At 53.1% G+C, this 11,436-nt stretch overlaps 1 protein-coding gene and 1 long non-coding RNA gene across 3 annotated transcripts; one reads left to right on the forward strand and one right to left on the reverse strand.

The window, feature by feature from the left end:
* The first annotated feature begins 1,948 nt into the window (after positions 1 to 1,948).
* Positions 1,949 to 6,910, forward strand: MARVELD1 (MARVEL domain containing 1). 2 transcript variants are annotated; one of them, XM_045854574.1, is made up of 2 exons: positions 1,949 to 4,434; positions 6,021 to 6,910. In XM_045854574.1, the coding sequence occupies exon 1, from the start codon at positions 2,460 to 2,462 to the stop codon at positions 2,979 to 2,981; it is 522 nt and encodes a 173-aa protein (XP_045710530.1). In that variant the 5' UTR covers positions 1,949 to 2,459; the 3' UTR covers positions 2,982 to 4,434; positions 6,021 to 6,910. The 2 variants fall into 2 exon arrangements, with proteins under 2 accessions (XP_045710530.1, XP_045710531.1); XM_045854575.1 differs by having other exon boundaries at positions 1,949 to 3,586.
* A 1,691-nt stretch (positions 6,911 to 8,601) lies between these two features.
* LOC123828984 lies at positions 8,602 to 11,048 on the reverse strand. The gene is made up of 3 exons (XR_006787534.1): positions 10,716 to 11,048; positions 9,484 to 9,564; positions 8,602 to 9,198 (listed from the first exon to the last, which is right to left on the reverse strand). It is a non-coding gene; the product is annotated as an uncharacterized LOC123828984 (long non-coding RNA).
* Between the last annotated feature and the right edge of the window lie 388 nt (positions 11,049 to 11,436).

The following is an 11,436-nucleotide window of genomic DNA, read 5'->3' on the forward strand; positions in this document are numbered from 1 at the left end:
ACTGTCTTCAGGATTCCAGAGGCTAAAAATATCTCCCAAAGCCACTGTGTTAACTTCCTTCCTTGTACGGCGTAGGACTTGGCTGGTGAGACTGAAGGCCTATGCCCACTAGGTGGCGCCCCACCCTCAACTTTGCAGATTTTTTTTTTTGTTTTGTTTTAAGAAGAGAGGATTCTCTAAATGTTTATTCGGTTTGGTTCTTCACTCAAAGTGATAGTTTGTCTTCAGTCCAGCACCCAGATTAAGAACCCATTTGCCCGTCCTAGCCCCAGCCTTTCTCAAGATTGACACCCGGTCTTGGCTGGTGTGGCTCGGTGGGTTGGGTGGGGGGAGCTCTGAACCAAAAGGTCGCCTATTTCCGGTCAGGACACAAGCCTGGGTTGTGGGCCAGGTCCTCAGTTGGGGGCGCGCAAGAGGCAACAACACACTGATGTTTCTCTCCCTATTTCTCCCTTCCCCCCTCTAAAAATAAATAAATAAATGTTTAAAAAAATAAAATAAAATACGCATTCAGAGCTTGTTCAGTACCTGCAGGTGGGGCTGTATTGGCAATGAGAGGCATTAGTCCTCTGAGAAGCCACACAGATTTTTCTCCCCCAACTCCAGGGGAGTCTGGATGCCGGAACCGGGAGCTGCTTAGCCAGGTCAGAGGTCATAAACTGACCCTATGCCAGGAGATGAGGGTCAAATTCTGTAGGACAGGGTTAGCTGGGGCTCTGACGCATGCCCACTCCCCAGGGTAAGAGGGTCCTCTCAGGTCCATTGCTATTTCTGCAGTCACTCAGCCATCCACTCCACTGACATTTACTGAGTCCTGTGTGCCAGGCACAGACAAAGATGGAAAAGCATCTTTGGTTACAATGGTTACAAAAGCACCAGTGGTCACAAGGTAGCCGACTCAGAACTGCTGCCAAGTGGGGTCTAGGAATGAGCTGCATTCCAAGCTTATTTAGGAAATTTAAGACATTTGATAGGATTGACATGCTGGGTGGAATCACAGGTTAAGAAAAGAAGTGAAAAATCAGGAAACTCTGTCGGCTGGGGCCAAGTTGTGAAATATGCCTAGAGAAGAGATAGAACCCGACCCTGTGGGGGAGGCTGTGCAATAAACAACCAGGTCTGTTTTAGGAAGATGCCACAGCACAGAAAGTCGGCTCAAAGGAGAGAGAAGACCAGCTGGAAAGACCAGTTTTGTGGTCTTAACCCATCTAGGCTTCGTTTTCTTCCTCAGTAAAGGAGGAAACTAATTGTAGATATCACCTGGGTTGTTTTGAGGCTCAAATGAGAATATATGTAAAGCATAGCAATAACAATGGTGTAAGCAGTGGTCCCTGACTTTTTGGCAACAGGGACCGGTTTCGTGGAAGACAATTTTTCCACCGATGGGGGTGGGGAGGATGGTTTCCCCGGATGACTCAAGTGCATTACATCCAAGCTCACCTCCTGCTGTGCACCCGGTTCCTAACAGGCCCGGAAGGTACTGGTCCACTGCCTGAGTTTGGGGACCTCTGATGTACAGCATCAGTAGACCCCATTACAGGCTGTTTTGCCTTGTGGTGAAGGACATGGGCTTTGCTGTCTCTTGGGACCTGGGTTTGTGTCCTGGCTGTGTCGGGTAGCATATTTTTAATCTAGGCAAGATTTCTTGTCAAGGAGGGTTGGAAAACAGTGATTGGACTCTGTTTTGTGGTGTGTGGGAGGGTCAGTGGGGCCCCTGATGGATGGATGGTCCCATTCTCTGACATGAAGAACTCGGAGGGCTGAGACAAAGTCTGAACCCAGCTTTCGACCGGATGAGTGTGCGGTAGACCCTGGCAGGACACTCCAGATGACCAGGTGAGAACACATGTCAGCTCAAGGCCAGCACAGCTCTCCTCTAGGGTCTCGGTGGGCGCTAATACTGGAGGAAAGAGGAAAAACGGGGCCAAGTCAGATACTGGAGGAATGCTCCAGAAGACAGTTTCCCCCTCCAAGGCTGGACCGAAGCCGGGGAGGCAGGGTGCGCAGGGCGGCCCCAGATGTGGCAACCTTCACCCAGGCTGGATGTAGCGGAAGGCCCGCGGTTGGCTGAGGTGTGGGGGCGCCTTCCGCCTTGCCCCGGGGAGTAAAGAATCCGAGCTGGGAGTCTGGCGCTGACGGGATAGGGTGGCCCCAGGGTGGTGAGCGAGACAGAAACAGAGATGGCAGGAAGCCGGGAAGAGCGAGTGGGGGTGGAGACCGACGAGGGGAAGGGAAAGGGCGGGTAGGAGGGGTGGAGAGAGGGCGAGAGAAAGAGAGGAGGCCTGAGGGAAGGAGAGAGGGGAGGAAGGGTGGGAGCAGGAGAAAGAGCGGAGGACTAGGACGGAGCGAGGAGGCCGCGGCGGGCGCAGCAGGCACTTTGGCCGGGCCGCCCCCGCGAGCAAGGCGCAGCCATTCCGCTCCTCGGGGCGCCGCCGCCGCCACCACCGCGCCCGCGGGCCATGCTCCCGCCACCCCCGCGCCAGCCGCCGCCCCAGGCGCGCGCGGCCCGCGGTGCGGTGCGCCTGCAGCGGGCCTTCCTGCGCGGCCCACTGGGCGTGCTCCGGCTGTTGCAGCTGGTGGCCGGCGCCTCCTTCTGGATCACCATCGCCACCAGCAGGTACCAGGGTCCTGTGCACTTCGCGCTCTTCGTGTCCGTGCTCTTCTGGCTGTTGACCCTGGGCCTCTACTTTCTCACGCTGCTGGGCAAGCACGAGCTGGTGCCCGTGCTGGGCTCACGCTGGCTCGTGGTCAACGTGGCTCACGACCTGCTGGCAGCTGCGCTCTATGGCGCCGCGACAGCCATCATGATCGACCAGACCCAGAAGCACAGCTACTGCAACCTCAAGGATTACCAGATGCCCTGCGCCTACCACGCCTTCCTGGCGGCCTCCGTCTGCGGCAGCCTCTGCCTGGGCCTTTACCTGCTCTCGGCGCTTTACGGCTGCTGCCGCCGCTGCCAAGGCGAGCAGGAGGTGGCGTGAGGACGCCCCGCCGCGGGGCGGGGGACCGTGAAGAGACCAGCGCCCCAGCCCTTCCTGCCGCCCCGCGCCTATACGCTCTGGCGCCCTCCCTTGCTCTGCCTTCCCGCCGCCTCCGGCGCCCCGGACCCCTGACACGCAGTTCCTGCCAGAGGGCAGCGCCACCGCCCCGGGTCCAGACCACTGTGCAGGATGCGCCGTCTCCAGGAACCCGGGCAGGGCTACACCCGCAGGACCGACGCGCACTCAGACTGGCCTAACGGAGGCGAGACCTCGCGATTCCTCTTCCCCTTTCCTGCTAAGATCGAGACGTGGACAGGCGCCGCGTAGATCCGGGGAGGCTCCCAAATTGTTAGCAGTCTTCTGGCTGCGCCCCTGCCTCCTCCCTGCCGCCCCGCGGTGGGAAGAACACTCCCTTTCCACGGCCCCTCTTCCAGCCCTGAGTGCTGTAAAAGACAGCAGGCAGCCGCGAGTGGAGCTGGGGACAGGCCTCCACTAGTTCCGGAATGAGTTTGGTTTTAGTTTGGGATTTTGCGGTCAACCTGCGCAGCCCTTTCTGGCCCATGCCTCCGTACTTTGATGTCTTGAGGTGGGGCCTATCTCCAAAGGTGAGGATGGATGGTGAGGGCCTGTGGGCTCTATTCTGGCGTCTGCCTGCTCCACCTTCGTCCTCGAGGTTCGCTGAGGCCAGGCCCAAATACACACTAGCTTCCCAGCCTTCCTCTCACAGGCTTCCAGCTCCATTCCCACCTCCCAGTAACTGTTTTGCATTAGGGATCCCACCCGATGGCCAGGGAATGTTAGGGTGAGCCCCATTCAGTTTTACAGATGGAGCCCTAGAGCTGGCTCGGAAGAAAAGCCAGAAGAACATGAGAACCCCATCTCCCAGCTCCCAGTCCGGTGCTGTTTACGTGAAAGCAGCCACGTTCCTTGGGATCCTGGCCCAGGAGCTACCCTCTAAAAGAGGGTTTCCGGGCCAAATGGGTTTGTCAAAGGTGCTGCTCCTCCTTCTTGAAGAGTCACTAGCGCAGCAAAGGCGCTGAGAAGCCCTGCTGTAAAACAAGACAGAGTAGTGTTTACTGCCTCTGGGCCTGGATCAGATTTTGCCACTTTAGGGTATCTGGCGGAACGTGCAAGCGGCCCCACCCACAGGCTCTGGTCTGCTGGAAGATTCCTGGTGCTCACTCTTTCCCGGGGACTTTCTCCAGCGGAGGGAGGGCCCATCCGATGGGGAAAACAGCTGCTGCTGACAGGCCAGTGCGAGGCCCCAGGGACTGGTGGGTTCGGACGTTCCTTCACATCGTTGGGGAAACAAAGCCCAAGTTCTCCAGCTGGTTTCCCAGTCAAAAGGCACGTTACCTGTAAGAGATCCTGGCGCTGACCGCTGGTCACACTCACCGAGGGCAGAAGAAAGCTCTCTGGAGCTGGGGTGAGCAGCTGGCCCCGCCGCTGCAAGGTATGACACTTCTTGGTTTTCTGGAGGGGTCATGAGCCTGTGAATAAAAATACAGTGCTCCGCCTTTTCTAAAAGTTACCGGCTTTTATCCAGAGAGCAAGTTGGTGGGGTGCCATTAATCACCACAATGTTTGAAGAGTTGTGACTGTTCAACCTGTTTTGCTAAATCCTTCAAAGTTCTGCTCTTTGGGGAAAAAAAAAAACTCCCCTCTTTGGGCTGGAAACTAGAATAGGGGAGGCCGGAACGTGCCTTTGTGAGCACGTTTTTAAGGTTTAGGTGCAGAAGTGTTAGATTTCTCCGTTGTAGGGTTGAAGATGTGGGTGGGGTAGGCTTCTTCTGTGAGGTCCACGCTCACCACAGCACTTCCCTGGCCCTCTGTGTGCCCAGCACCGCGCAGGGCGCTTGGACCTCCTCTCTGCGTTCTCCAGCCGCCCCTGCGGAGGTGGGCTGGATGGTAGTGCCCTTGTTCCATCTGAGGAAAAGGAGTCACAGAAGGTCGGGGAACTTGAGCAGAGTCTCACGGCTGGTGGAGGGTGGAGCTAGGATGGGGACCCTGGCAGTCTGGCCTCTTCAGGACCAGGCTATACTATACAAATATACCGGGGGCGGGGGGGGGGCAAACCAATTTATTTATTTAAAAAATTGTGAAGTTTAAATTTCAGTCATCTTCAAAGTATCCTTTATTTGATGCAATGCACCTATCGAGATTTTTTTTTCCCCACTGCTCAAAGCAGTTTTTGAACGTGTCGATTTTGATGCCTTTTAGTGCTTCTGACATTTTTTGTTTCACCTCTTCCACATTGGCAAAATGTTTACCTTTGAGGGCTTTTTTTCATCTAGGGAAATTGGAAACAACAAAAAAAATGTCACTCAGGGCGAGATCTGGTGAATAGGGAGGGTGTGGCACAAGGGTCATGCTGGTTTTGGTCAAACGCTGCCAAACACTCACCACAGTGTGGGCAGGTGTGCTGGTAAATCACCCATCATGACATGGGCAAACGCGTTCAAAGAGTCTTCAAAAAAAATTCCCTGAAGCTGAATGTAGCCTCTCACAACAACGCCAGCTGGCACACTGATACGGATGGGTTCCTAGAACACTCACCTAGTGAGAAGCCTGTAGTACAAGGGGCCTGCCCTCCAGAATATAATTTTGGTTTTATTTAGGTCCCTCCTCATAGTAGCAGGGGGCCAGTAATGTTAGATACTGTTAACATGGTTATTAAAAAAATAATTTAAATTGTGGCAAGATATACTTATATTAATCATTTTTGAGTGTATAGTTCAGCGGCACTAAGTACATCCACATTGTTGTACAGCCATCACACCATCCATCTCCAGAACTTTTCTCGCAAAACTGAACTTTGCGCCCATTAAAACTGTGGTTGTCTTTGTTTGCTCTGCTCTGGGAAATCCCAGAACACCGAGCCCTTCAGTGTCTCAGTTAGGCTGGCCCACTGCTGCTGTACTCCAGGCAGGGCAACCAGTCCCTCAGCTCCCACTGCTGTGCCCGGAGCCTGGGGATGCATTTTGCTGGGATACCTGGGGGCGCCTCACCAACCCAGTGACTTTGGTTCTTCTGTTGCAGGTTTCCGTGTTGCAGGTGCCATGGAGATTCCCAGGGTTGCTTCCTTGGACGGGCAATACCATTCTGGCATGTATCAGCACAGGTTTTGCAGTGGGGAGAGGGAAGGATTGGTTTCTCATCAACACCATCCAGTTGAGGAGCCAAGATGGGTGAAGATTTGTTTTGCCTCAGCATAAGAAAAACCCTGGTTCTCTTTGTGCTGTGACTTGGACACAAGATTCCAAACACCTGGAACTGAGCCGGGTGCCTCTGTGCCCTAAACAATGGGTTTTGGCTCCAGCTTTTGTTCCTTTTCTCTTTTGTTAGACACGGTGTAAGCTACATCCTCAGCTCAGATCCAGGCCCCGGAGGATGTCTTCTGAGCGCCCCCAGCCCATGGTGCTTTGTCTGTGGTCAGGTGACCTTACTCAGGAGCAGATCTTTCCTTGGCCTTCTTGGTACCTTATTCATCCAGATGTGCCTGACACATTCCAGTGCTTACTGGCTCTTCTAGATGTGCCTTCTGCTTGGCCTCCAGCTGCTTCTCCAGATGGGAGAAGGGTATGTGAGATGGCCCTGCACCCATCCCCTCCTCCCCCTGGAGGCCCTGTGCCAGAGGAACAGCCACCTGACCTGGCCCAGAACTTTTGGATACTGGAGGCAATTTCACTGGCCTTTCTCTCTGGACTGCAGGACTGTCCAGCCCAGCCCACAGTGGGCTGCTCCCAGCGCAGAGTCTGGGATCACATGCGGACCCAGGGGAGGCTTTTTCCAGCATTCTACAGAGGCCAAAAGAAAGGATGGGCATGGGAGGGGTGATGGGTGGTATGGAGAGGGGACCAAAGTGCCTCATTTAAGAGTTAGGTGGTGATTACTAACATGCTTTTCTGAATAAAGTTTGGTCTGTATGACCTCTGTGAATGTGCCGTCTCTGCTGGCCCCAGCGGGGAGCCTCTGTGCCAGGTGCCTCAGTCTCCCTCCGTCTTCTCACTGTGCCACGCGGCTCTGCCGTCTGCCTCCCTGGTCTCCCCTTTCCTTCTTGGAGGGAAAGGAAAATGAGTTCCCAGGCCTGACCGGTGTGGCTCAGCAGGTTGGGCGTCATTCTGCAAACGAAGGATCGCCCGTTTGATTCCCACTCAGGACACATGCCTGGGTTTTGGGCCGGGTCGCCAGTGGGGGGTGTGGGAGAGGCAACTGATCAATGTTTCTCTCACACTGATGTTTCTCTTCCTCTCTTTCTCCCTTCCCCTCTCTCTGAAAACAAATAAATAAAATCTTCAAAAAAAATGAGTTCACAGATTTCCAGGGCATTTAGGGCAGGGCACAGGAACCAGATGGTGGGGGCAGGGGGAGGAACCTGCCTGTGTCTGTCCCTAACTGAAGCCAGAGGGAATCCCAGACACTTCCTTCCCAGCTTCCAATGGGCCCTCTGTTTGGGAAGTTCCATTGCCTGATGGTCAGACACAGAATGACCGTGGTCACGGAGCCAGAAGGGCCCTGCTGTTCAACCCCATCATTTCGTGGCAGGGAAGACAACCCCCGGGTGGAGTGGCAACAGAGCGGGGGAGTGGCAGAAGGGGGTCCTCTGGAGCCCAGGCTCTGGGTCTCTTCTGCAGAGCACTGAGCCTGCTCTGGGGTTGGCTCCAGGACACACCCCACCCGGCTTCCCCCTGCTTCTAGCCACAGCCTGCTGATGAAGGACCTGGAAAAGGTGGGAGGGGAGTTAATAGATGTCCTTGCTGGCTCCTCCCTCCTGTGGCCTGGGCCTGAAGCCTGCAGCCCGGACAGAGGATTCTACCGACAGATCTCAAAACCCACTTTAAACAGCTGCAGGCAGGAATCCGAGGCTGTGTGTGCTCCACACCCACTCTCTTCCCCAAACACGCACACACGCATGCACCCCCCACTCCTCTTCATGCTTTGGATTTTCAGGGTGGAGGAAAATGCCGCCAGCTGCCGAACACCTCCCTTACTCCCTTTTTCTCTCCGCGTCTATTCATGAATTTCACTCAAAATGAAAAGTGGCCTCCCTTTGTGCAGAGGCTAGTAAGTCCCTGGCCCTACTTCAGCTCAGTGGAATATTTTGCAGTTGGAAATGTGTTTCTACTTGTACTACCTTGTATGGTCTTGTCAGCAGTCTCAGAGGTTGGCATTGACATTCCCCATTCAATGGGGAAGGTGGAGCTCCGGAGAGAAGGGCCTTATTCATGGCCACACAGGCAGTAGCAGGACTGGGAATGGAAGGTAGATGTTCTCTCACTGCCCTCTGCTGCCGGTTGCTCACCCCTGTGGCCTCTGTGAAGTTAAGGTGGAGTTTGGTTTTCCCACCTGGAGAGCAAGTGTTCAGGAATGGTCTAATCTGACATTTCCTGTTTCATGCTGGGGGCTCGTGGAAGTAAGCTCCTCCTCCTCTGGGACATGCTTGAGCCCATTCTAGTCTGGGGAATCCAAATGATTTGCTCATTTATGTCTAGTACTTTTCCTGCTTTTCCAGGGGTGGGTGTGGGGTGGTCGATGGTGAGAAAGGAGAGCTCTAACACTAATAGACATTATTAGTGTATTCAGGGAGACGAGGAAAGGGCAGGGATGCAATAGAGAAAGGTCCAGTTAACACTACATTTTTATCATTTTGTTTTGTTATAGCAGTTGTATGTAAAATAAATGCCAGTATGTGTCCATTAAAATAGAATAGCAATACATGCTCATTAAAAAAATAAACTGTTCAGAAGTGTACAAAGTGAAAAGAGAAGGCACTTGATCATCCTAATTTCATGCTCTAGAGACAAACCACTGTTAACCATGAACTCTCCTTCCTTAATTTTTATAACTAGTTAAATGTGCGTGGATGTGCACACACATTTGTGTATGTGTATTCAAACTCTTCTACCACTTGCTCCTTACTATGAAGAATGATATAGTTCTGACCCTGTCTACGTGTTAGATAAATGTAATGATGTAGTTTACCCTTTCTAAATGTCCATATGAATTATGTGGGGCTGCACGAATTTTGTGGCTTTTCTGGAACCATTCTACCTTTCTCGCATTGGTTGACTTTGTTACTTCCTTGGCTCTTTCTACTCCCACACAGCCAGGAGAAAGGGAGGGACTGCTGGGCGGTCATATCCACTTCGTAGTCTTGAGGAGTAGAGTTAGTGGCGGCAGCTGGAAAGAGGGGAGGAGAGCTGGAGACCTCAGGGCCCTGTGGGGCAAAAGACAGGGATGCTGGTGAGGTAGCCAGAATCCAAGGAGAGTACCTGGGCATAGCCAGCAAGAGGGTATAAACGACCACACCAACCTCATCAGCCTGTGGAAACTACAGTCTGGTTTCTCATCTGAAAGCCCCTTTGTCCTCCCTGTTCCATGATCCTTCCTTTGAATTGGGTGGCTATTTGGAATCTTGCAGGCACCAGGGCTGTGAGGTTCCTTCCCCAGCAGGGAGGTGAGGGAGAGAAAGTTCCCAGAGGCAGCCCCTCTAGCTTCATACCTGTCTCCCCCTCCGGCAGGACACTGGTTCTCCTTACTGCTGTCCTCAGGAGGTGCTCTGACATCCTGGCCGACAGCTCTTCTGAGTCAAGGTCGGGAAGAGGGGAGAAAGGGAATCAACCTCATGAGTGTCTGCAGTGAGCCAAGAACGTGTTGAATACTTCATGTGGCATCTCTGATTCTCCACACAAGCCTCTGGAGTATTAAATACCCGCATTTAACTGACGTGGGGAGACAGGCTCGGGCATGGATCTGCCCAGGACACTTGACTGCAGAAACGAGATTTAAACTCAGATCTCTGTTATTCATGCCACGCTGTTTCTGAGGATTTCTCAGCAGACAAACTGTTTCTCCCAGCCATCCAAAGACTCCACCCAGATCTATGCTAGGCTTTGTAATAGTTATAGCTTGAGCTAAGGCAACAACAGAAGACTGTAGAGAAAGCTATTACAAATCTGAATTATGTCAGCTTCTTTCTTCCCAGTTTGTAGTGAAATTGGACAGTTATCTTTGTTTCATCAGCCCACTGTGCTGAGGTTATTCTCCTGGGCCCTGGAGACAGTCCCCCTCCCCCTGTCTGGTGTTAGAAGGGTGTGTAGGACTACCCCTCCCCCCAGCACTCCTCCCTCTCAAGGCCCGGTGCTGTAGGTATGGCCACCTGAGTTGACCTGAACTTTTGGACACGGAACCTCTCAGCCTGTTGCAATCTTGCCCTGTGCTCTGCTGTCTCCTTCTGTGCCCCCTGGGCAGTTAGCGTGACTGGCTCTCATTGTTAGGTGAGCTCAGCCTGCTACTTCACAGGTCAGCCTAGTCTCTTTCTTGTTGTCTGGTGGCCTTAAGCAACTTTCTGAAGCTCTTTGCATCTCAGCTTCTTCACACACTAAATGGGGACAACACTGTACCTGCCTCGCTGGGCGGTTGAAAGGGCGTAAGGAGGTCATGGGCCTAGAGCAGAGTGCCTGGCAGTCAGCCAGTGCAGAGAGACCAGCTCTCAGCAGCACAGCCTGCTGGGAGCACTTTGTACCTCAGGCAGTGGTTGTGAAATGCGAGCCTGAGCCACAGTAAGTGCTCATAGTTGTTCGTTCCCTGCTCTCCCACTCTGCCCTGGCTCTCCCCCTACCTGAGGAGTGGCAGTCTCACCGCGGATTGATCCCTCTACTGTTCTGTCGTGTGTCCGGATTTGAGCTCTCTTGAAAACGTGGCCTAGAAGTGTTAAAAATTATTGTTACCTACCTGAAGGTCGAGACTTTTTCTCTACAGACTCCGAGGTCCTTCTTCAGGCTCCTTTTTCTTCCCTCTTGCGGCCCCCCGGGGCGATGCCTCTGGGCTCCAGGCAGCTCTGCCTCCTCTCAGCCTGGGGGGACTCCCTGTGCTCTGTTCCCTGGGCAGCCAGTCCGTCTGGAGAGGTGAACCGGCCCGAAGTTCTCAGGCGTCAGCAGTGGCACCTTCGCAGTCTCCCCTCATTCTGTGTTTGTAGGCTCTTTTATGATTGTATCCAAGTAAAAATGTGTTCAGGCACGGGGGGCATTTACAGGAACAGCTGTGTGCTTAGCTCCTGACCTAACTGTTGCGTATCTGGGCATTTCACAACATGTCTTTCCTCACTTCCCTGGTAGACCGTGTTGTACGTATCAGCCTTCTCCTCCCAGTTGTCCCTGGGAACTAGTGATCCTGCTGGGTTTGTTTTTTCCTTTAAGTTAAATTGATGAACTGCCTCAGTGATGGTAACGTAGGCTGCCAGAAGACCAAGGTGGTGGGGTCTTTTCGTAGTGACTGTGATAGTGATGATAATAATGACTAAATTATTGTTGATAGTGGCATTAATAGTAATAAAGATGACACAATGCCCCTACCTCCTGTATTTGCAGCTTGCAAAATATTTTTTATATTCATTATTTATGTTATCCTCATAGGAACAGATAACACAGTGTACATAACGTAGATGAGTTTCGGG

This window comes from Phyllostomus hastatus, unplaced genomic scaffold (genome assembly GCF_019186645.2).
Source record: "Phyllostomus hastatus isolate PE091 unplaced genomic scaffold, TTU_PhHast_1.1 phas_scaffold_1066, whole genome shotgun sequence".
Taxonomy (NCBI): Eukaryota; Metazoa; Chordata; class Mammalia; order Chiroptera; family Phyllostomidae; genus Phyllostomus; species Phyllostomus hastatus.

Bases quoted from the DNA above. Each gene is read 5' to 3' on its own strand.
- MARVELD1 (XM_045854574.1), top strand. From the start codon at position 2,460: ATGCTCCCGCCACCCCCGCGCCAGCCGCCGCCCCAGGCGCGCGCGGCC.